Genomic DNA, 21,361 nt, shown 5'->3' with positions numbered 1-21,361 from the left:
TCTTAGACATTAAAGGTAAAATGTGACTGGAGAAATTTGACAACCAGTGTTTCCCCATTATCCGTGCTTAGAAATATCTTGGTGAAACTGCAGAACACCAAGGAGTATCACTGAGACAGATAGGCCACTTAGAAAGGAACGACACTAAGAATGATGACTGCCTTCTCAATATCGTAAGGGAAGCCAGAAGACAGTGGAAAAGTGTATTTCAAGTGTTGAAGGAAAATAACAATCAATTTAGAATCAAATGCCCAAGAATACCGTTTCTCAAAACCAAGAGTATGTCAATGAAGACATTTATAGATAAACAAAGCCAGAGAGTTTACAACAACCAAGAGACCTACACTAAAGGACCGTCACATGGATTTAAGGAAGAAAAAAAGATACCAGAAAAATGGTCTGATATGGGGAAGAAATGGTGAGGGAAAAAATGATAAATGTTTATGTAAAACTAAGCAAACACCACATGTATGAAATAATTTAAAAAAAAAAAAAAGCTAAGACATGGATCCATGTACCATCTAAGCCATGACAAGTGTGATCACAGTTCAACTCTGAGGTCTTGGTATAGTTTGGGAGAAAAACAGTATGATGATTTCAGTAGATGCACAAAAACATTTTATTAACTTTAATACCTCTTCATGATAAAAACTGTTAGCACACTAAGTATTCAAAAAGAGAATGTCCCCACATATGTTTATTGCAGCATTGTTTACAATAGCAAAGACTTGGAACCAACCCAAATTCCCATCAATGATAGACTGGATAAAGAAAATTTGACACATATGCACCATGGAATACTATGCAGCCATAAAAAAGAGTGAGTTCACGTCCTTTGCAGGGACATGGATGAAGCTGGAAACCATCATTTTCAGCAAACTAACACGGGAACAGAAAACCAAACACCACATGTTCTTACTCATAAGTGGGAGTTGAACAATGAGAATTCATGGACACAGGGAGGGGAACATCACATACTGGGGCCTGTCAGGGGACGGTGGAAAAGGGGAGGGAGAGCATTAGGACAAATACCTAATGCATGCAGGGCTTAAAACCTAGATAATGGGTTGATGGGTGCAGCAAACCACTGTGGCACATGTATACCTATGTAACAAACCTACACGTTCAGCACATGTATCCCAGAACTTAATGTAAAATTTAAACAAGAAAGAGAATGTCCCTAACCTGATAAATGATTAATGATAGCTATCCTATTCTCACAGTAGCAATCTCTTTCGGTGGGAAAACTTTGGAAGTATTCCTATGACATCATGAATTACACAAGGATGCCACAATCTCATTTTACATACAATGTGGTTTTGTAAGTTGCAACCAGAATAGTGAAAAAGAAATTAAAGGCATAAAGGCTAGAAAGGGAGAAACAGAACTGTCATATTAGCAGATGTTGAGTTAGCTATGTAGAAATTCAGCCACAATATACAAATTACTATAAATAGTTTTAAAAATGTAGCTGGCTATAGAATGCCTCATATAGCCTATAGATCAATATACTTTCTACTTGATCCATTTATAATTTTTGAATTTTGTACCTTAGACATACATTACCTAGCAAAACTAATTATTTTGAAGTTGTATAATACTGATCTTTTAAAAGTACATTTAATATTCTGTTCATCTAAAATGATATGTATATGTTTATATGCATTAAGAGATGTTGAAAAGGCTGGTCAAAATATTACTTTCTTGGGGTAATTTTCTTATTGTGATGTGGTATAGGTCAATTCTGGTTTTCTGCTGTAGTTTAAACTTTTGTATACTATTTTTATAATAATAAAGCCACTTTATTGTGAGAAAATGAATGAATAAATAAATAAACCCCTCAAAATAGGTATTTCCATGATCTGCACATAGTTGAACCTAGAAATTTCTAATTTTTTACAGCTCTACTCATGATTCTGGTGATCATATTGGGAACAACACGGCTAGGATTTGTAATCTAAGTTGAGATCCTCATCTAAATTGCCGAAGCAAATGCCTAATACTCTTGTCTAAATCCCAAATAAAAATCAAACCAAGATTATTACCAGCCTACATTTCAGAGTCTCACCATCATGTTGGGCTCATTTATTGGCAGTCACCCCATTAACCAGGCATCAGCCAGTTGCCAGCTTCTGCCCTGGCAGTTTCAGTCGTGTCTTCACTGCCCACCTGCTGTTCTGGGCCCCCTACACTTCTTAAAAATATACAAGGAAATGGACAAAACTATACAAGCGTAATAGCTGCAGAAATGGCCAAAGACGGCAGAAGCAAGAAACAGTGCACCATGTTTTAAGGCAATACTGTAGTTTTGTCATAGGGCAAATTGCTTGGTTTCTGCTGTCATCTCATGGATATTTAGGGAAGTTCAAAATACAACAAAGAGAAGAAGGCCCTCCAGCAGATGAATGAGGCTAGGGCCACTTTTCACTGATGCTCCAGGGAAGTGCCATTCACTTAGAATACCAGGCTGTATTCATTTGCTATGGTTTCCATAACAAAGTGCCACAAACTAGGTGGCATAAGCAACAGAAACTTTCTGTCTTTTGGTTCTGGAGGTGAGAAATCTGAGATCAGGGTGTCAGCAGGGTTGGATCCTTCAGCAGGTCACGAGGGAGGATCTATTCCATGCCTCTTGCCTAACTTCCGGTGGTTTGCTGGCAGTCTTTGGCATTCCTTGGCTGCTTTGTAGAAGCATCACTTCATCTCTGCCTTTGTGTTCTTGTGACATTCTCCTTGTGTGCATGTCTGTGTCCAAACTTCTCCTTTTCATAAGGGCATCAGTAATACTGGATCAGGCCCACCTACTCGTGGATGACCTCATCTTAATATGTCTGCAGTGGTCACATGCTGATGTTCTGGTTGGCGGGGGGCGGGGGGGAGGTGGGCGATTAGAACTTCAACATATGAATTTGGAGGAGGGGTACACCACTCAACCTGAAACATGCAAATCCTGCTCTCTGGAAATAAGGCCCCCCGGGAGATTCTGGCCTTAGGAGAGCTGCCTCCTTTGGCACTCTCGATTTCTCAGAGCTGCACCAGCCCTCCATTTCTGAAGCCACTGTCGGGGGCTCGGTAGCTAGATTTTGGCCGGGGCAGCTGCGTGGCCTCTGGTGCAGGGTGGAGGTGTGGTTTACCTCTATGTCATTTGTTGCTACAGGTTATATCGAAGCTGCCATCATTCCCGCTGGAGCTCGGAGGATCCGTGTGGTGGAGGATAAACCTGCCCACAGCTTTCTGGGTAAAACAAAAATGACCTGACTCACCATTTATGTGTTGAGAATCGATTTTGATGATCAGTCTGGTAAATCAGTTCAGTGTCATTCCTCCCGGGTTATGGCTGGTTTCACACCTGTGTTGTAATGACAGGAACACCCAGAGGGAACCACACAGCGCCGTCATATTTGACTAACATGCAGCCATCCCCAGGGTGGATTAGGGGCGGGAACAGGAAGGAAAACGATGGAAGACAAGCTTGGGACAGGAAGGAAGATCATAGAAGAGTGAAGGAAGTTGTGAGGAATTGCGCAGGTTACCAGTTCCCCAAAGTAACCCCATAGAGCTGAGAGCAGATGGAGTCTGGGCAGTGCAGGCCATTGGCCAACTTGCAGGAAGCCCCACTGGGCTGCCAGTGGTTCTGGGGACGACTTCTTAGCTGGAAAAAGAACAACAGTCCTAAGTCTAATGGAAACCCAGAAGGACACCAATTTCACTACGGTCTGTGGATTCCAGATTCCTAGTGGCCGGCTGCATTGACTTCAAGCACAAACACCTGCATCTTTCCGTAGACTTGGGTTCTATTCTGGACTGATTTTCCTAACTATACATGAGCAAAGCCATTCTGATAAGTCCCTTCCTAGCCAGAGAAGACCTTCTGAGAGTATCCTTGGCCCAATTCCCAGCCTCCCCGTCTACCCCAGCAAAGGTTAGCCCAGAATTTGAGCCCCAGGGTGGTTGGAGTTCTGAGTTGGACACAGAAGTGGAGACAGCAGGGTGCCCAGAGGCTGCCTCTGCTCCTACCTCTCTGGCTTGGAACATGTTGTGGCCCCTGTCCTTTTGCCAGCTTTAATCCCATGTTCCTGTCTTGGGTTAAACTTAAACTCAAGGTGGCTGATCTTCCTCAGGTACCCTTCTTCTGAGCTGTCCTCATGTCATCACCTGTCAGCCTGTGTTGCAAAGTGCTGATTGAGACTGAAGAAAGAAAAAGTAAGACATGATTTGTCGAGTTTCAAAAAATGATTTTAGCTAAATTGAAGTTACCCATGGAACCCTTTTATTTCCACTTTTATTACTCATTTTTTTAAATGACATCTTTGTCCACATTCCTGCCTTTGTAGACTATGCAAAAGTCCAAGTCTTTCTTTGAAATGGTCTCTGCTTGAGAAACTCCAAGTCTGATGAGACAGACACAAAACAAATATCTAATAGGCAAGTTTACAATAAAGACCACAATCCTGTTAATTAAAGAGTTAGGGAATGCTTTGATGCTAACATGCCCCCGGCACACCTGCCTTGGGGAAGGCAGGAGTGCCCATGTCCAAGCACCCACGTGGGTTATCACTGGCACCACACTCTGTGGATCCCCCCAGGTCCCAAGCTGCCCTGCCACCTCCTCTGCAGCTTGGTCACCTGCCATCCACCCTGCCTCCTTGAGGCTGTGATGGCAGCTCGTGCTTCTGCTGCCAGGGTAAGACCTTTCCATCCCTGGAGTTGACATCCATATGCATTTTCATCCGCCCTGTGGTTTCCCACCTCCCCTGCATGGACAGTGTCCCTGCCTTGCCTGGCACTCTCCTCCCCAGCTGTCCCAGCTGTCACTCTGCAAATAGAACAACACTTAAAAATGCATTCTAAAACAAGGCCTCTTGCTGCTTTTGGCAGCTTCAAAGTGACAGCCTCTTTTCACTAAATTCACAAAGAGCCTACTCCCTCTCCTTCTGCCCATCAAAGGACATCGGGTCAACCTCACCAGCATTTGCATTGGAAGCCCCACCACCTGGTATCATGCCAAAAAGTTACCCTTCCCCTTCCCAACCCATGCATTTGAGTGTACTGGAGGCCCTCCGTGGGAGGCTGATGTCACCTTTCATCCTAATTCAAAATTTGCAGTCTGGCTATTCCAAGAGGTAGTTCAGCTTGGAGGTCAAATTAGTGGTTCTTCCATCAAGCCCCAGAAGGTGCCCCCGCGAGTAAGTCCCTTGGCTTCTGACCCTGGCTCCTGAGATTTCCCAGCATGGCTTCTCCACCTGGCTCAGCCCTAAGTGTCTGGCAATAGGAGTGTCTTCCTTATCTCCACTTTTGCATGGCAATTTAAGAATGGCAGAGGATGTTAGAATCCTTTGGATCGTTCCTCAACTTCTGATTCCTATGGTACAAACAGACCTTTCACTCAAACTCACTTTAGGGCCAGCAGGTGCTAACTAGCAGATGCCACCCAGGAGAATGAGCTCTTGTGATCGTCCCTCAGCTCCTGAAGCCTGAGGGCCATGTATACAAAAAAAGAACAATAGCATCTGCAATAGTGGCTCCCAATCACTGAGCTCGCCTGTGCCTTAGAGACCTGATCCCTAATCCCCCTAAATGAGCTGCAAGGTACTGCACTGCTTCCTTCACAGAGGGGCAAGCTGAAGCTCCAAGGGGCTTGGTGTCTCATCCAGGTTCCCCACCTCCTCTGAGTTCACTACAGTTCATGGAGCCTCTCAGAATTACTCTGTCCAATCATGGCCAGAGACTGCCGGATGGAGATTTTTCACTGGAGAATACACGTTAAACCTGCCTGTTGTTACCACTATGGTGTGTGCACTTCAGAACAAACCTGCATGCCACGGAGATTGGTTTAATGTCTCAGGGTGACTGCTCAGCTCTCCAGAAGCACTGGGCCTCCATGGGAGGCTGGAGCCAGCTTCCTACCTTATCTTATCCAGAAGGCATAATCCCAGGACTCCAGGGCCTGGCTGATGGACACGGGCAAGGCTGAAGGTGGTCCACACTCATTATGTTTCTAAAGTTAGTTCAAAAAGGCCTTGTTTCCACTCGGCACTGGGTGCTCTGGAAGTCAACCCAGTGTAACTTTGAATTGCTCTCACATTTGCTGAGAGCAATTCCTGAAGAATTTCACCCCACCTACCTTCAGCCCACGCTGGCTGGCTTTCTGCTCAAAACCACCTGGAACAGGAAATGCCTGGGCAGTTTGTATCCATAGCTAAGAACAGAGCTGGCAGAACTCCGAGTGGAAATAAAAGGAGCTGACTCGCTGCCAGGATTAGAAGTAGGTTGACTGTGGGTCAGGTCTTCCAGTGAAGCTAGGAAGGAGACTAAAAGAACCCCACTCGAGCTTCTGCTCAGCTCTGTGCCAGAAAGGGGCATGTGGACAGGGTCAGAGTTCGCATCTGCCTCCAGCCAGCTCTGAAAAGGAGCAGTGCGCTTCCCTCAGGAATGCCCCCACCTCGCTCCCTGGAATGGCTCATGGTCTTCCCCACAGTGCCTGGAAGACCAGGATGGTGTGTAAGTGTCCACAGAGAGGAAGAAGAGCCGGAGACAGAAATGGACGCTCTGCATGTAGCCTCACACTCCAGCTCGTTGCAAAGGTTTTGTTCTGCCCTGGTGGCAAAGGAAAGTGTATCCACCCATGTGGTGCCCCATAGAAGTCTAACTGTTGAGAGCTTCTGAGCAAAACCCACAAAAGTGAGCATGGTTATGTTTTGGATAGTGGTTTAAAACTTCCAATCTCCGGCCCAGGCCAAATGAGCAAGGGAAAATCTCCTCCCCAGCAAACCAGAACTTCAGACATCACAGATGAAATCAAATCACTGGGGGAATCCCCCGTTCTTTGCTCTGTCAATTGCCCATAAAAAAAAAGCATTTGTAATCATTTTAATTGCTCCATGGAGTCTTTTCTGGGTCCAAACATATCCTGATTTCAAGTACACACTAATTAATCTCAAAATAGAGACAACAGGGGCTTGGAGATACTCACTGATGCCCAAGGTTTGAGGGGACAGGAACTTGTAGAGCCAAAAATCCATTTCATTTGGAAGGTTGTCTTTCAGGGAAAAAAAAAAATGCATTATGCATAGGGCTGTGGAAAGGACTCCTGCCTGGAGCTGCAGCCTCAGAGGCCTTTGTAGACCCCACTCTGTGCAGCTAACGCAAGGCAGGAGAGCAACCAAGCTGCCACAGAAGGGGGCAAGAGGTGACCTGCATTGTCTCTCTGGAGTTGACATGGCCCCATGAAGTCATTGTTCATGGGACTCCACAATGAACCTATTTATTCACTGTTAAGAGTGATCTTGACATCCCAACAGAATCTCTGAGCTGACATCTCTTTTGAAGGGATGTCAAGCACTAACTTCTGATTGTAGCAGGAAGTTATGATTTTTCATATGGACCACAGCAAACTGCAAATTTGGAATCTTGCTAAGTGACACCAAAGTGAAAAGGCTGGAAGTAACCCCCATGCCTCCTAGATCTGCTGACCTCCTGCTAATAACTCTGCCATGTTTTTCTCTCCCTGAGAGATACACAAATGTGTGGCTGCAAGCACGCTGTCCCGAGGAAAGGCGTGCAGGCTCTGAGCTGGAAAGCTGCATTTGCAGTACGCCAGAACTTGCAGCTGCTGTGGCGATGGCCACAGGCAGTGCGTGGACATGCAAAATGTATTCTTTCTGGGGCTCTGAGAGCTGACCCCAAACCCATGCCCAGCTTCAACCAAGTTGTGATGGTGCGGGAGTTCTCCAACTCATCAGCTGCAGACCAGGACTTCCAAAGCAAAGACAAGCATCTTCAGAACTCACTGGAGTGCCCCCACAGCTGTGTGTGGCTTGTGATAGCCAGTTATAGGCATCTCTTCCCCACTTCTTGTTCACTGATGCCAGGTGGATAACAAAATCTGTCACGGTGAGGGTATTTACACTTTGGGTAGCAAATATACCATAATGCTAGGCTATTTTCCCCAGAGAGCCGGCTGTCACTAGCACTCAGTTGTCCAATATGTTCCTCCCGATCAGCAGTTGACCTTGCCTGGGTTCGGCCGTCAGCTGCAGCCTTTCACTTTCCTGTCCCATAATTCCTTGACCATACCCAGTGACTCCTCCGAGGCCTCCAGTAGCCCTCTTCCTGACACCTCTCCCACCCATTCCACTACAGACAGGAAAGACCCCACTTCGGTGATCAGAGGATGGCAGGCTCCAAGGCCCAACTGGCTCTGCCTCCACCTCATGCTGTAGTCGCTGCTGCTGCTGCCACCCACTGTCAGGCCTCCAATGGCAGAAGCAAGGCTTCCCTGGGCCAGCCTCCACCTCTGTGCAGCATTTCTGAGGATGGTCTTATAACCGTCTCCAGGTGTGCCCTCCTGCCCTTTTTTGGGCCTTTTCAATCTTGACCTCTCAGATGTTTTACTTTTGGCATGGAAGTGGGGTAGTTTGCAGGTTGTAATTCAGAGTCACTTTAAAACATCTTTTAAAAAGGCCCTGAGAAATACATAAACAAGGCCAGTGGAGAAAGAGTTACCTCTATAGAGCCGGGATAGGAGTGTTAGAGCCAGGATAGGGGTGTTAGAGCCGGAATGGGGGTGTTAGAGCCGGGATAGGAGTGTTAGAGCCGGGATAGGGGTGTTAGAGCCGGAATGGGGGTGTTAGAGCCGGGATAGGGCTGTTAGAGCCGGGATAGGAGGGTTAGAGCCGGGATAGGAGGGTTAGAGCCAGGATAGGGGTGTTAGATCCGGGATAGGAGGGTTAAAGCCATGATAGGAGGGTTAGAGCCGGGATAAGAGGGTTAGGGCCAAGATAGAGGTGTTAGTGCTGGGATATGGGCAGAGGCCCTGGATACTCAGCTTGGTGGTAAACATCTGGGGCCTATTTATAGGAAGCCATAATAGTAATTTTCTTTCCTCACCTGCTCTGCCCTCATTGTGATTAGCATTTTTTAACCCAACCTCCAGAAAGCATGTGTGAAAGCCAAACCCAGCTCTCAGTTGCTGAGCACCAGCTTCAGGCACTGCTGGATCCAGGGGCTTAAAACGATGTCACAGGAAAAACGGTCTGTCTCCGCACTGGCACTCCTGCCTGTCCTCTTTGTGGACATCTTCCTGTGGGCTGGTAGATCCAGACTCATGTCCAGTCTCTGGGAAACCCTGTGGGAAGAAAGCTGCCTTTTCCTAAGGTGAACAAAAGTCCTCCTGTTTGGGGTTGGGTGATGGGCCTGTGCCTGGAACTGTGGGGTCCAGCCCCACGGGACAGGAGGAAAAACATGTTCGCAGGAGAAATCTTGGGTACCATTGCTTAGAGGGAGAAACAGATGCCGTGTGATGGGCACAGTGGGTGTTCACAGAAGCCATGAACCAGGGATGAGCCTGGGGCCCCAGCCCAGGGCAGCCAATGTTGGAGTCTGTCACTGGTGGGGCGTGGATATGGGAGTCAGCCAGTCCGTGCCGGTGGCCCAGCAAGGAGGAGAGCAGCTGCCTGGCTTCCCTCTGGTCTTTGTGAGAGAAATGGGTTCTACGGAGCAGGTCCTGGTGTGACTGTGGACAGCACACAGCTTCAAAGAAATCATTTGCTCATCTCTGACTCCTCTGTATAGGCCACCTCAGCATGCTTGGGTGTCCTTTATTCTCACAGTGAGCCCCCTTCCTCCTTCCCACCCTCTGAGACCACTCTTCATCTCTCACCTCCTTTTCCCAGCCAAACCTCTGAAAAGTGGAAAAAACTTCGCCTTCCACTTGCTTCTCCGTACGGGGCACTGTGCCTTCCTCCCTCCATCACCCTGCCCAGAACTGATCTTAGCAGTCCTGGCCTCTCAGGGTCAGGAATGACCGTCCTGCTTCACACACCGCAGGCAGCCACACACTGCTGAGCCACACACTGCAGGCGACGTTGTCTCCCTCCCTGTCTTACTCAGCTGAAAGTGGGCTTGTCCTAGGAAGCCTTCCCCATCTGCCTCGTCCCACAACATTCCTAGACCCCGGAGGCACCTTACCATAAAGCTTGTGAAATTGTGTTATGTTCATCTTTTCTCTGTCTCCCTTCCAAACTGTGAGCTCCCTGGGGGTAAGAGCTGTGTCTGTCTTTAGACCCCGGTGAGGAGGCCCTCAAAATAGGGTGAGGGACTGGCGGGGAAGAGGGGTACACCTGCTGTTCCCGTAACTTATAGTTTCTGAGGTGTTTCCTCAAGCAGAAGTCTCCAGCCCCTGGGTTGTGGACCAGCAGTAGTCCATGGTCTGTTAGGAGCCAGACTGCACAGCAGGAGGTGAGTGGCCTGCGAGACCGCCTGAGCTGCGCCTCCTGTCAGATCAGAAGCGGGGTATTAGATTCTCATAGGAGTGCAAGCCCTATTGTGAATGGCATGTGCAAGGGATCTAGGCTGTGCATGCCTTACGAGAATCTAATGGCTAATGATCTGAGGTGGAAAGTTTCATCTCAAAACCATCCCCCGCCACCCCACTTCCCCCAGCCCCCTGGTCTGTTGAAAAATTGTCTTCCACAAAACCAGTCCCTAGTCCCCAAAATCAGTCCTGGGGACTGCTGTCTTAAAGGACTCTAGCCCCTTGGTTTTTTCTATCTGCTCCTTCCCACCAGCCCACACTGGATCCTAAGACCAAATAGATACCATGCATGTAAGGTGACAAATAGACCAAATTTAACCATGCATATGCAAGGGACAATTTTCTAAACCTGCAGAGAGCTTGAAAGAACGATGAATGTCCATGCACCCTTTGCCTACATTCACTAATAATTAATCTAACCAAGTATATATTTGCATTATTAGCTCACTGGAAACATTGGAAATCCGTGAAATTAGTCATTTTTGTAAGGGTATATAGAATATGAAACCCTGTAACAGTTAGAGCCTGGAATTTGTCCTTTTTGAAAACAGGCCTTACCTTTGCATATTTCAGCATTAGTCATAAAAGTCTATACTGGTGCTATAACCTAAAGAATTGGGAATTGAAAGTTGTCAGACTGATAAGTGCAGTAGGGTTGGACTACTGGATTCAGGTCTCCACTCTACGACTGAATAGCTTTGTGAGTTTGGGCAAGGTACTTCTCTGTGGCCCCATTGCCTCACCCATGAAGTGACAACAGTAATTCAGAGAGTTGTTGAGAAGAGTAAATGGGTCAGAGTATATGAAAGAGCCAACCTGGAGAATATGCTCCTTAAATGGCAGTTTGCAGATGGTGGCAGAAGAAGAGAAAAAGGAGAGGAAACTATGGGCGTCCCAACATTCTCACCTCCTTTTCATAGCCAGGACATTTCAGTTGTGGGTCGGATTTCTTGAAGGGAAACAGATTCGGCTCCAAGTGGTAGGACTTTCTCTTTCCTGAGCTGTCCCTGGAGTCCTGTAATCCTCAGCCTCTCCTAGCCACCCTGGATACGAGACCCCACTGGAAGCCACTCTGCTGGAAAGTTCCTAGAAGCGAGGAACCAGTTTGTCTTGGCAGTCCCTCTAACACAAGAAGCCCTGAGCATGCGTCTCCTCTGTGTTTGCCGGGAGCGAGCACTGGGACCATAATGTCCTGGAGACGGGAGTTGAGGCCAGTGGCTACCCCGCGTCCCTCTGCTGCTTGTGGCCTGCCGCAGCCTGAGGCTGATGAATTCAGCAGTAACCAAAACCCCTTTTGGGTTTCAACTCTCATTTTCCAAAATCAGTATTAAATGTGGGCATTTTATTTCTGGCCTCAGTAAGCAGAGAATAGTCAGCGTGGCAGAATCTGATTTCATTGATTATAGACTGAGTAGGGTCCCAAGGAGATCTATGTAGATCAATTTGGGGTGTCTGTGGGGCTCCAGCTGCGTGTGTAGGGAGTGTGGGCCTAGGACCGAGGGTGCCCTGGAGTTCCCATTTTTGGAAATGACATAGACTTCCTATCCCCTCTTGTCATCTGCCATCTTCTCCTAAAATGCCAGAATAGGTTTTAGTTTCTTGGGATTTTTTTTTTCCTAAATAACAACAGCAACAACAAAATAGAATGGCACTGCAGAGTGCTGTCCTCATGAGAACTACATGGTCTTCACCCCTAGGTGGGAAGACACAAGAAAAGTCCTGGTGAGCGCCTCGGGAAAGAGTAAATACATGGCTTGTGTGGAAAACCAAGTTTCTGCTTACGGCCAGTCAGCAGCATGTTGATTCTCAGCCTCTCCTGACACAGGCTGTCCCTGGTAGAGATGTGGGCCAGCAAACGTGAGAACCTGAAACCCACAGAGCTAGGGCATGAGAGTGCCCCTCCCCTGCCACGCTCAGCCCCCAGCCACTGCTCATCCACAGCTGCCGAGTGTGACCACCACATCTGTGGGCGGCTAGGGTTTCCAAACATTCATGCTTAATAGAGTCATGGTTGTTGATTGAAGGGACATCCACTTTAGTAATATGGGGATATCAGATCCTTAAGAGGTGCTGGAGGTGGGCTGTGCTCCTTCTAGAGCCCCAGGTAGGTAATAGGAAAGGGAACTGATTTGTTTTACTAAAACAGCAAAACCTGGTTTGTAGCCTAGGACACATGAAAATGGAATGAATTCATCGGGCAGAAAACCCGGGTAAGTTTAGTGAAATGAGATCAGGCCGTGGTCATCTCCATTCCCTGCCCCTCCACCCTTAACCCCAGTTATCTGAGTTGGTTTCGAGACAGAAGCCCAGGCTGGAAGGTGCATCAATCCCACAGCTCTCCCTGGGGGTCCTGGGGGTCTGCAGCTCTGTGCTCCCTGAAATCCAGGCTTTTGTTCTCAGTACACAGAGCACTCCCCTTCTTTTGCTTCAGGCCTCCCTCCGTCCCCCTGTGGAAGGGGAGACATCTGCCCCACTCAGGGGCCGCAGATTCCTTTTAAAGACAGGCTGGGTCCCCCAACCCCCAGCACCTTGATTCTTTGGTCTTCAATTTGCTTTCTAGCTCTCAAAGACTCCGGTAAGGGATCCATCAACAGTGACTGGAAGATAGAGCTCCCCGGAGAGTTCCAGATTGCAGGCACAACTGTTCGCTATGTGAGAAGGGGTCTGTGGGAGAAGATTTCTGCCAAGGGACCAACCAAACTACCGCTGCACTTGATGGTAACTTGCTGGGCTTCCACACTTGTCTTAGGGGGCATGGCTCCGAGAGGTCTACCAGCTTACTTTCCAGTTTACTTCTTCCTGGTACCTTGGGGGCAGGAAATGCACCTGGCTTCCAGGGGTTTACGAGGTCCCCTGCTGCTCAGTCCTCTCCCTTCTCTGGGTCTTTTCTTTGCCAGTCCCTTGCACCGCCTGCTTCAGAATTCTGTCATTGCTTCCCCTGGCTCTTCCCTGGCAGAGCTCCTATCTTTTTCAAAAGGAGGTGCCTCAAAGAAGGAAGTGCTTAGCCACGTGGATGGCAGCCAGGGAGACTTGACCTCTTTAAGCAGACAGCCCCACTCAAAGTCTGTTTTCACACCAGGTGGTGGGATGCATAGATCTGCCCTTGCAGAGTGTATATCATTACCTTTTGCAAATGAACTTGGACTCCAGGTCCGAACTAGCATCCCTCAGATTTCACAGACCCAGCTTGCAACAGGCATTTGGGAATCCAGAAGGGGGATCAGATGATGCAGGTATCCTACTCCCCAGATGATCTCCAGAAACCTGTGCGCTATTGGGCCAGGCCAGGGCGCCATTGTCTTACCTGTTGTCTCAGGGAGGCCTCCATGCAAGCCACTGAAACATCAGTGATGCATCCTTTTAAACATGTCAGAGATCTCCAGGGAATGGAACGCCCTGCTTCCTTCTCAAGATCCAGGAGTTCTCATGGCTAACTTCTGATAGCTCATCATTATTGATTCTGTGTCTCCTTCCAAAAAACAGGATTTGTGGCAGCTTGTGCCCCTGTAATCAAAGCACACTTTGTCCTCAGTGCCTGCCAGAGTCTCTCCGTGGAAGTTCTTCCCCATTAATTTGTGATCTCTGGCAGCCTGTAAGTGTTCCAGATTAATTGACACCCAAAAGATTTTCTAGCCATTACCCAGGGAATCTCCCAAGGAGGCTTGCTCTGTCAGGGAGCACTGGCACCCAGGGTGGGCATTACCCCATAGTGGTGTTAACCCCATTACAATTTCTGCGTAGACAAAGGCAAGGCAGTTTTCATGTGCAGTCTCAACCATGTAGAAATCGGCCAGTGCACCACTCAGCCTGCTAAATCCACTGCAAATACGTTCCTGCAAGTAGGTTTCTGGGACCTAATAATGTGTACCTAAGTCATTTCTCTGGGATAAGATTGTTTCCTAGTCACAGTCGGAACAAATCCTCCTATTCTGAGTTAAAAGCAGTTATTCAGAGGGACTAAGAGAGGAGGCAAAACATAAAACCTGTACTGAAACCTCAACTGTTAGCATGAGAATTTGCTTTCTCTAGCAAACACCAATGTGAGTGTATTTCCCTTTTCACCAAAAGCCTTTGTAAACTGAGCAAGTTGTTAGCCCGTTAAAGCAAGGTATGCAGCCTGGATTCATTCAGACCAGGATGAACTAAACTCGGAGAAAGCAGCTACTACCGTAACTGAAGTTTCAGCCCTCGCTTAATATTGATGGCTTTTCTTTCAAAATGTGACTGTCACTTGAAGATTTTAAAACTGAAAATGAGAAGTGCCCCTTTGCCTCTATATAGAAAGCCATTGTCTCCAAACTGGGGTGTACACATTGTTTGCAGAATCTGTAGCACCCAGAGAATCGTGGGGACCTGCATTTGAAACCAATTATACACACACACACACACACACACACACACACACACACACACACTATGTGGCTACAAAATTGCATGAAATTTGTTTCATATGAATTCTCAATTCACCAGTCTTATTCTCATACTGAGCTGATAAAGATCTCTTTCTAAGACTAGTTTGGTTTTTGGTGGGCTTGTTTTCCTAACTGGAGGCATTTTTCCAAATGTGTTACGGCAGGTCTCTCTGGTGAAGCGGTGGATGTTGATGCAGTTAGGTTTGCTCTTAGCACTGCAGCCCAACCCCACAACTCAGCTTTGGAGACTGAGAGATGGCTGGAGGGAAATGGCTCCCATTGTCCAGTACACTTTGACCTGGTCTGCCCCAAGTCAAGTCAGGTGGACCATGCACACCCTCCCCTTAGGGCCTGCTGGCCCATTCTCTCGGACATCTCAGGCTGGAAGTGAACGTGCTAGTTACTTAGACCCAGGGGCACTCAATGCTTCCCGGCTTAGCTTGAAGACTCATTATCCACAGACAAGCCATGTTAAACTTCTACAAGAGGGCTTGTTTGGCACCATTGTGTCTAGATAAATAAAACTGATCATGCACCTGCTGGCTTTACAAGACTTGTCACATGCCGTTCCAAACCCATCTGTTCTGTATATTCTTGCTGACTGGGATTTCAGATCCAAGGTCTCCAAGCTGTATGGTAGTTTCCCACAAAACATGATAGATCCCTCCCTCTACCTCCACCGCACTCGTGGCTTGAAGCCTTGAGCCTGGCTCCTGCCACCCTTGGGTACAGTCATCATCCTGGCTCCCATGGCAGCGGAGGCCTCTTGCATCCTTGAACTCTCAAACTGATGCCCCCCAAAGTCCTCTGGCAGTGAGCTGCATTTTGCCCTTGAGCTTGCCTTACCCCTGACTCTCTGGACGAACTGACATGGCAGTGATTGATGATGGGGAGTGAAGGATGATGTTCATTTCCAAAGAAGTAGTCACCGCACTTGCTCTGATGCCTTTCTCTGATGCACTTGCTCTGATGCCTTATCCATGTCTTTCCTGTGTGCAAGGGCAGCTTTTTGGGTGAATATGCAGGACTGTTCTCGGTGTGGAGCAGCTCTCCATGAAAAGCACAGGGAGAGGTTTCAGAGTCGCTTATCCTAAAGCTCCTAGTCTAAGCTGGTATCTCTCTTGGGTAGGAAATAATAGAACTTCCTGATGATGGTTTGCATTTGCCCTGCTCCCAAGTTGAGTCCCTGAGTAATCCAGGGCTGAGATAAAGGAGCACCCTCAGTCAAACCTGTTTTCAGCCCCAGAAAAGAGCTGGTTACCCCTCATAGAGAAACAGCCACGGTGTGCCTGTGTGTGCAGATTTGGCAATCCCGTGGGCCTTCGCTCCTTTTCAAAATGGCCTTTTGTTTTGCGGCTGATCCAGGTGTTGTTATTTCACGACCAAGATTATGGAATTCATTATGAATACACTGTTCCTGTAAACCACACTGCGGAAAATCAAAGTGAACCAGAAAAACCGCAGGACTCTTTGTTCATCTGGACCCATAGCAGCTGGGAAGGGTGCAGTGTGCAGTGTGGAGGAGGTGAGTGGCCGTGGGCCATGGCCTATTGGGTGTGGGGTTTTGCTGAAGGAAGGAGAAAGGCATCTGTGGCCAGCACACAGAGTGTGGGAAATCTGTAACCTGTAGTTCCATGGGAATTTAATCATACCCCACTGAAAATCTCTCTGCAGAATACTTGGGCAGAGTCTTCCCAACTCCCACACTAGGATCATGCCCATACCGCTGCTTTGCCCGGGGCTCAGGGTCCCCCAGCTCTGACCTGTGGGTGAAGTGGGGTTTGGCTGATGTATGACTACGTCTTGGGTGTGACAGGTGGACCCTGGGAATAAACAGAATAGACCTTCAACTGTTGCCGCTTGCTGGAGGGGCACCAAAGCATGTCTCTGCCCACTCCCAGATTCCCTTCCCTCTTGGCCACAGTCACCTCACTCCAGGACACAATGGAAAGAAAAAGTCCTGCAAGTCGGGTGAAACATTCCTAGCATGAGTCCTGACTGCACAACTTCCTGCTTGACCTCAGCAAATGACTTCCTCTTTCTACCCTGAGTTCCCTCACCTCTAAAATAGGATAGTTGTCTCTCATGCCCACTGCAGGGTCTGCAGGGTGAACCAAAGAGCCTGTCATACAGCAAGAATCAATGTGACCAAAAGGCATTGTGTTTGTGGTTGTGTCATTGAGAGGGAGCAGTAGGAAGTCATTCTGAACTCTGAGCCAGTAGTTTCTTAGTACAATGCTGTCTGTCACCCTAGCAGGGAACATCGCAGGGTCATGGGAGATGGAACACAGGGTGGGTGGATTTTAGTGAGCACAGAGTTGGGACAGAAGATTGACCTGGACTCTGGTAGGCCAGCCCAGAGAGTTGGATGACGGAGTGGAAGCCCGGGCATTGCCCCCACCATCCCTAGTCCTGAGCATCTATTAACTGCTTGGATAAGTTTTATTGGATGTCCAATATGTAAAGCATTGCTTACTATTTACCATTTTTCATGGGTAGGAGTTATAGACACACAGGAATTTCTTCCTGGGCATCTTGGCCAACCACCCTCACTGTCTGTGCTTAGCCTCTTCCTGCAGCAGCCCTGCAGCAGTTGGCATAGCCTCTGGATACCACCATCAGCCCTGAATCCTCCACTCTGCACCTCTCCCCGGGGGGCCTTCTCCCCCTCAGCCCTTAGCTGCCCCTTGTGCCGATGGCATTTCAACCTCCAAATCCAGCCAACACATCTACCTCTGATTCCAGCCAGATTTTCCTCCTGGGCAACTTGTCGCAAACTAAGCATAGCCCACATGGAACGGTAAACAGGCTCTCCTGGGGTCAGGGGCAGGCTGTTCTGTTGCTGTTGGCTTGATGGCAATCCTTTTATGACACTGATGACTTCCAGCTTCCTAACACAGTGATCAGACCTGCCCCCAAAGCTGAAATCAGTTCTGTGCTTTCTGTACTCACAAAAGGCTGCCATGTGGGGCAGCAGGAACTGGCGGTGCTCCATGATTTCGAGTCATCCCTACATGACAAATTGCCCAGGACACAGACCAGCAGGGAGCCTAGGATCCAAATAGTTGTGCTCGACTCCCTATTAATCTTTTATTGTCACTCTTCCCAAATAATAATAATAATAATGACAGCGGTAGAGCTAACATGAAGTGTTAGCCACCTGCCAGGTTCCATTCTATGGACACCATATATATTCGTTTATTTTAATCATCACTGAGGCACCCTCAGGCACAGGGAAATTAAGCAAACCAGCCTGCTTGAGAAAACCGAGATGCAGAAACATGGTGGCCACCTGTCGACACTATGGTCACTGTGATGCTATTTGTGATAGAGCCAAGACTTGAACCCAGACCGCCTAACTCCAAGGGCCACCCTCGTAACTCCCAATCACTCAGCCTGCCTGACAAAGGCCTGCCTGCCATGCAGTGTTTAGGGTGCTCTGGGAACACCCAAAAGAAGGGCTACATCCAACTGGGATAATGGATTAGCAAAGCTTCTCAAGAGCAGGTGGGGGCTCAGCCATAAGTACCCGCTGGCTGGCTAGACAAATTCAGAATGGCTCTGGAATGCCTGTCTAGAGGATGCAGGTCTGCATGTCTTCCAGACCAGACTCCTTGTCCCCCACTTCTCCCCAGCAAACAGGAGTTCTGTAATAGGTAGCCAGACTCTCTACTGAGGGCTGATGTGCAGGTATTTAATTGAGATCGGATCTCCATAGACTTTAAACATCAAACTAGAAGATAAAATAATGAGCAATCTTTGGAAATTAAAGGCCCAAATCAACGAATCCCAAGCTGTCCAAGGACACCGCTGATCTGAGGTGTTGCTGCTTTCTCATCCTGTTCTAGAATCTTCCAGGGCCCCACTCTGCCTTCTGTGTCTTGCACCCTCCTCCCTGCAATTACAGTTCTTCTCTACAAACCCACACAACATTTACAACAGTCACTCTAAATGACAAAGTGACCATCAGCAGTACCCAAACATTCCTTCATGGGCATGCAAGCCCAGCCTTTCCAGGTGGATGCAGCCACAGTCTCTCAGCTCCCTGTGGTTTGGTTTCCAGGGGAGCGCAGAACCATTGTCTCGTGCACACGGATTGTCAACAAGACCACAACTCTGGTGAACGACAGTGACTGCCCTCAAGCAAGCCGCCCAGAGCCCCAGGTCCGAAGGTGCAACTTGCACCCCTGCCAGTCACGGTAAGGAGCTGGGTTCTGTTCTGTAGCTTGGGCCCACCAGAATCTGGGGCAGCAGCACCATCAATGGTGGGGAGCGATAGGCAGTTAATGCCACGGTACTGCTCTATGCTGTGTTCCGTTATTGTTGATGAGTGATTTCTGCTTGCTCAAATACCAAATTTCTAGCTTCTGAGCCAGAACTCTGATGGAAATACAGTCTTCACTGGAAGGCATTCTGTAGGAGACCATTAGTAACATCTCATGGCAAAGAAGAAAAAAAAAAGAAAGCTATCACCACACACTTTTAACCAGTACCCACTGGCTTCCCCAAATTACTTTGCCTTGGTGGAGAAGGAAACAAATGTTGGCGTCTGAGTGTCCAGGAGAAAGGGTTCACACAGGCTAATGTTGTGGGTGACCTGTTTCAGTGGCTGAAATTCATGCCAATGAGTGTGGATCTTGGTGTTTGTTCTTTGGGATCAATCAGAACTTCTGTCCCAGCCCCAGCTTTCATGGCCGTGTTACCCATGTGAACTCTCTTGGGTTGTCAGGAGATGAATTGTGTGGAATGTGTTCATCAGCTAAGCCTCCTCTTTTCGAGTCATTTTAGCGTGACTTTGGCAAATCCATTACATTGTATCATGTCACCCTTTGACCTTCCGTTCTGTTCTGAATTGAGGTGAATGGTTTTTGCTTTGCGGTTCTGTGTATCATTTAAGGCATGTTTAGTATTTCCATTTTTTAGGTTTCTTTACCATTAACAGTGTTTAGTATTTCCATTTTTTAGGTTTCTTAACTCAATTTGTGCCGCTCGCCTAGTACAAGAGTTTCACAACATATTTGGCTTCTGCACCAACCCCCTTTGTTTTGTCAAACTCTTAAAATGTGTTTGAGTGGGAAAGAGAGGAGACAGGAAGGAAAAAAAGAAGATGAGGCTTGCTGCGATGATTTTCTGTGTTCCTTGCCAAATTAAGAATGAAATTCCACCCTTAAGGCTGAAGGCCTGGAGGAAGAGCTCACTGCAGGAAATCTGCTTGAGCACCCTCGGTATGAGCAGCCGTACCACAAACCTATTGATCAGTCCCTCAACAAGTCACATTTATGGGCCACAGAAAGAAGGACTTGCCACTATAAAGACTCAGCAGTCTAACAGGCTAAAGCCTCTTCTCTGGAAACTAAAGATGGCCTGGCCCTGGTGAAGTGATTGGAAAATAGGGTAAGAGACGATGGAGGAGGAGAGGTCAGCATGAGTTCAATGGCATGATTGTGCAAAAAGGTCTTAGGGCTCCATTCGAGAAGCATATTTTAAAATCAGTTCGTTTTCAAACTATTTTATACCCAAGTCTTTTTAAAATTATGCACAAAAACCAATAAAATGAAACAGATGAAATGAAAGCTGCTGCCACTGAATTGAGACACACACGTGATGTGGCAGAGTGGGCCAGTCTGCTCTGCCTTTTCCACCTCTCATAGTAGGTCCTGGCTCCTCTGTGGGACTCCAGGGATAAGGTTTAAAAATCAAGGGTTCTGCTTCCTGTAGTGATAGAGTAGCTTATATTAGACCAACCCTCCTGCAGATTACAATTATGAACTCTGGAAACAGTATAAAAAGCAATTGTTTAAAAGCTGGAAAGCAGCCTGGGTGAGGGGGCTCACGCCTGTAATCCCAGCACTTTGGGAGGCCAAGGCGGGCAGATCACTTGAGGTCAGGAGTTCAAGATCAGCCTGGCCAACATGGTGAAACCCTGTCTCTACTAAAAATGTAAAAATTAGCCAGGTGTGGTGGCAGATGCCTGTAATCTCAGCTACTCAGGAGGCTGAGGCAGGAGAATTGCTTGAACCTGGGAGGCAGAAGTTGCAGTGAGCCGAGATCATGCCACTGCACTCCAGCCTGGGCAACACAGCGAGACTCCATCTCAAAAATTAATTAATTAATTAAATAAAGCTAGAAAGCAGTTAGAAACTGAAGAGAAATAAAGAAATGGAGGGATAGAATGGCATGGAATTGAATTACCCATGTTGACAGCTCTTCAACCAAATGAAGGTCCTAGTTCCATTGAGACTAACTAAAACTCTGATAAATACCTGCCATCTTTTACTGATGAAGCCATCAAAGGAGAATATTCAGGGAAACCCGTAGCAGCTAGAAATTGAGAAGGAAAAACTCCAGAAAAGAGGGAGCCGCAGAAGGGGACTCCCAAATTCTGCATATATCTCAAGAATCTCTGGGAATTCTTAGAGACTAAGGCCAAATCTAAGAATAAGACAGCCCCGCCAGACCCCACATAGCACAGCTAAGGCTAGAAGACCTGAATTGAGACTGTAGCTGCTGCCCACCACAAGAGAGACAATGCCTGGAGTTTTATTCCAGCAAATTAGCTGCCTGCTAAAACAAAAATTCAATATTCTTCTAAAATGATACTCTAGAACTGCATTGTTCAATGTGGTAGTCACTA

General features: G+C 47.6%; 1 protein-coding gene across 1 annotated transcript in view; it reads left to right on the top strand.

The window, feature by feature from the left end:
• The window catches only part of ADAMTS17 (ADAM metallopeptidase with thrombospondin type 1 motif, 17), a gene marked incomplete at its 5' end in the record, with an annotated part of 344,816 nt that overhangs the window by 246,707 nt on the left and 76,748 nt on the right, over positions 1-21,361 (top strand). The window contains 3 exons of the mRNA XM_011958096.1: positions 12,876-13,033; positions 16,093-16,252; positions 18,791-18,926. Coding sequence (XP_011813486.1) covers positions 12,876-13,033; positions 16,093-16,252; positions 18,791-18,926 — 454 coding nt within the window. The remainder of the gene's footprint in view (positions 1-12,875; positions 13,034-16,092; positions 16,253-18,790; positions 18,927-21,361) is intronic.

This window comes from Colobus angolensis, unplaced genomic scaffold (genome assembly GCF_000951035.1).
Source record: "Colobus angolensis palliatus isolate OR3802 unplaced genomic scaffold, Cang.pa_1.0 Scaffold112, whole genome shotgun sequence".
NCBI classification, from domain to species: domain Eukaryota; kingdom Metazoa; phylum Chordata; class Mammalia; order Primates; family Cercopithecidae; genus Colobus; species Colobus angolensis.
Note: the sequence above shows the minus strand (reverse complement) of the source record. Positions and strands in the feature narration are given on the sequence as shown.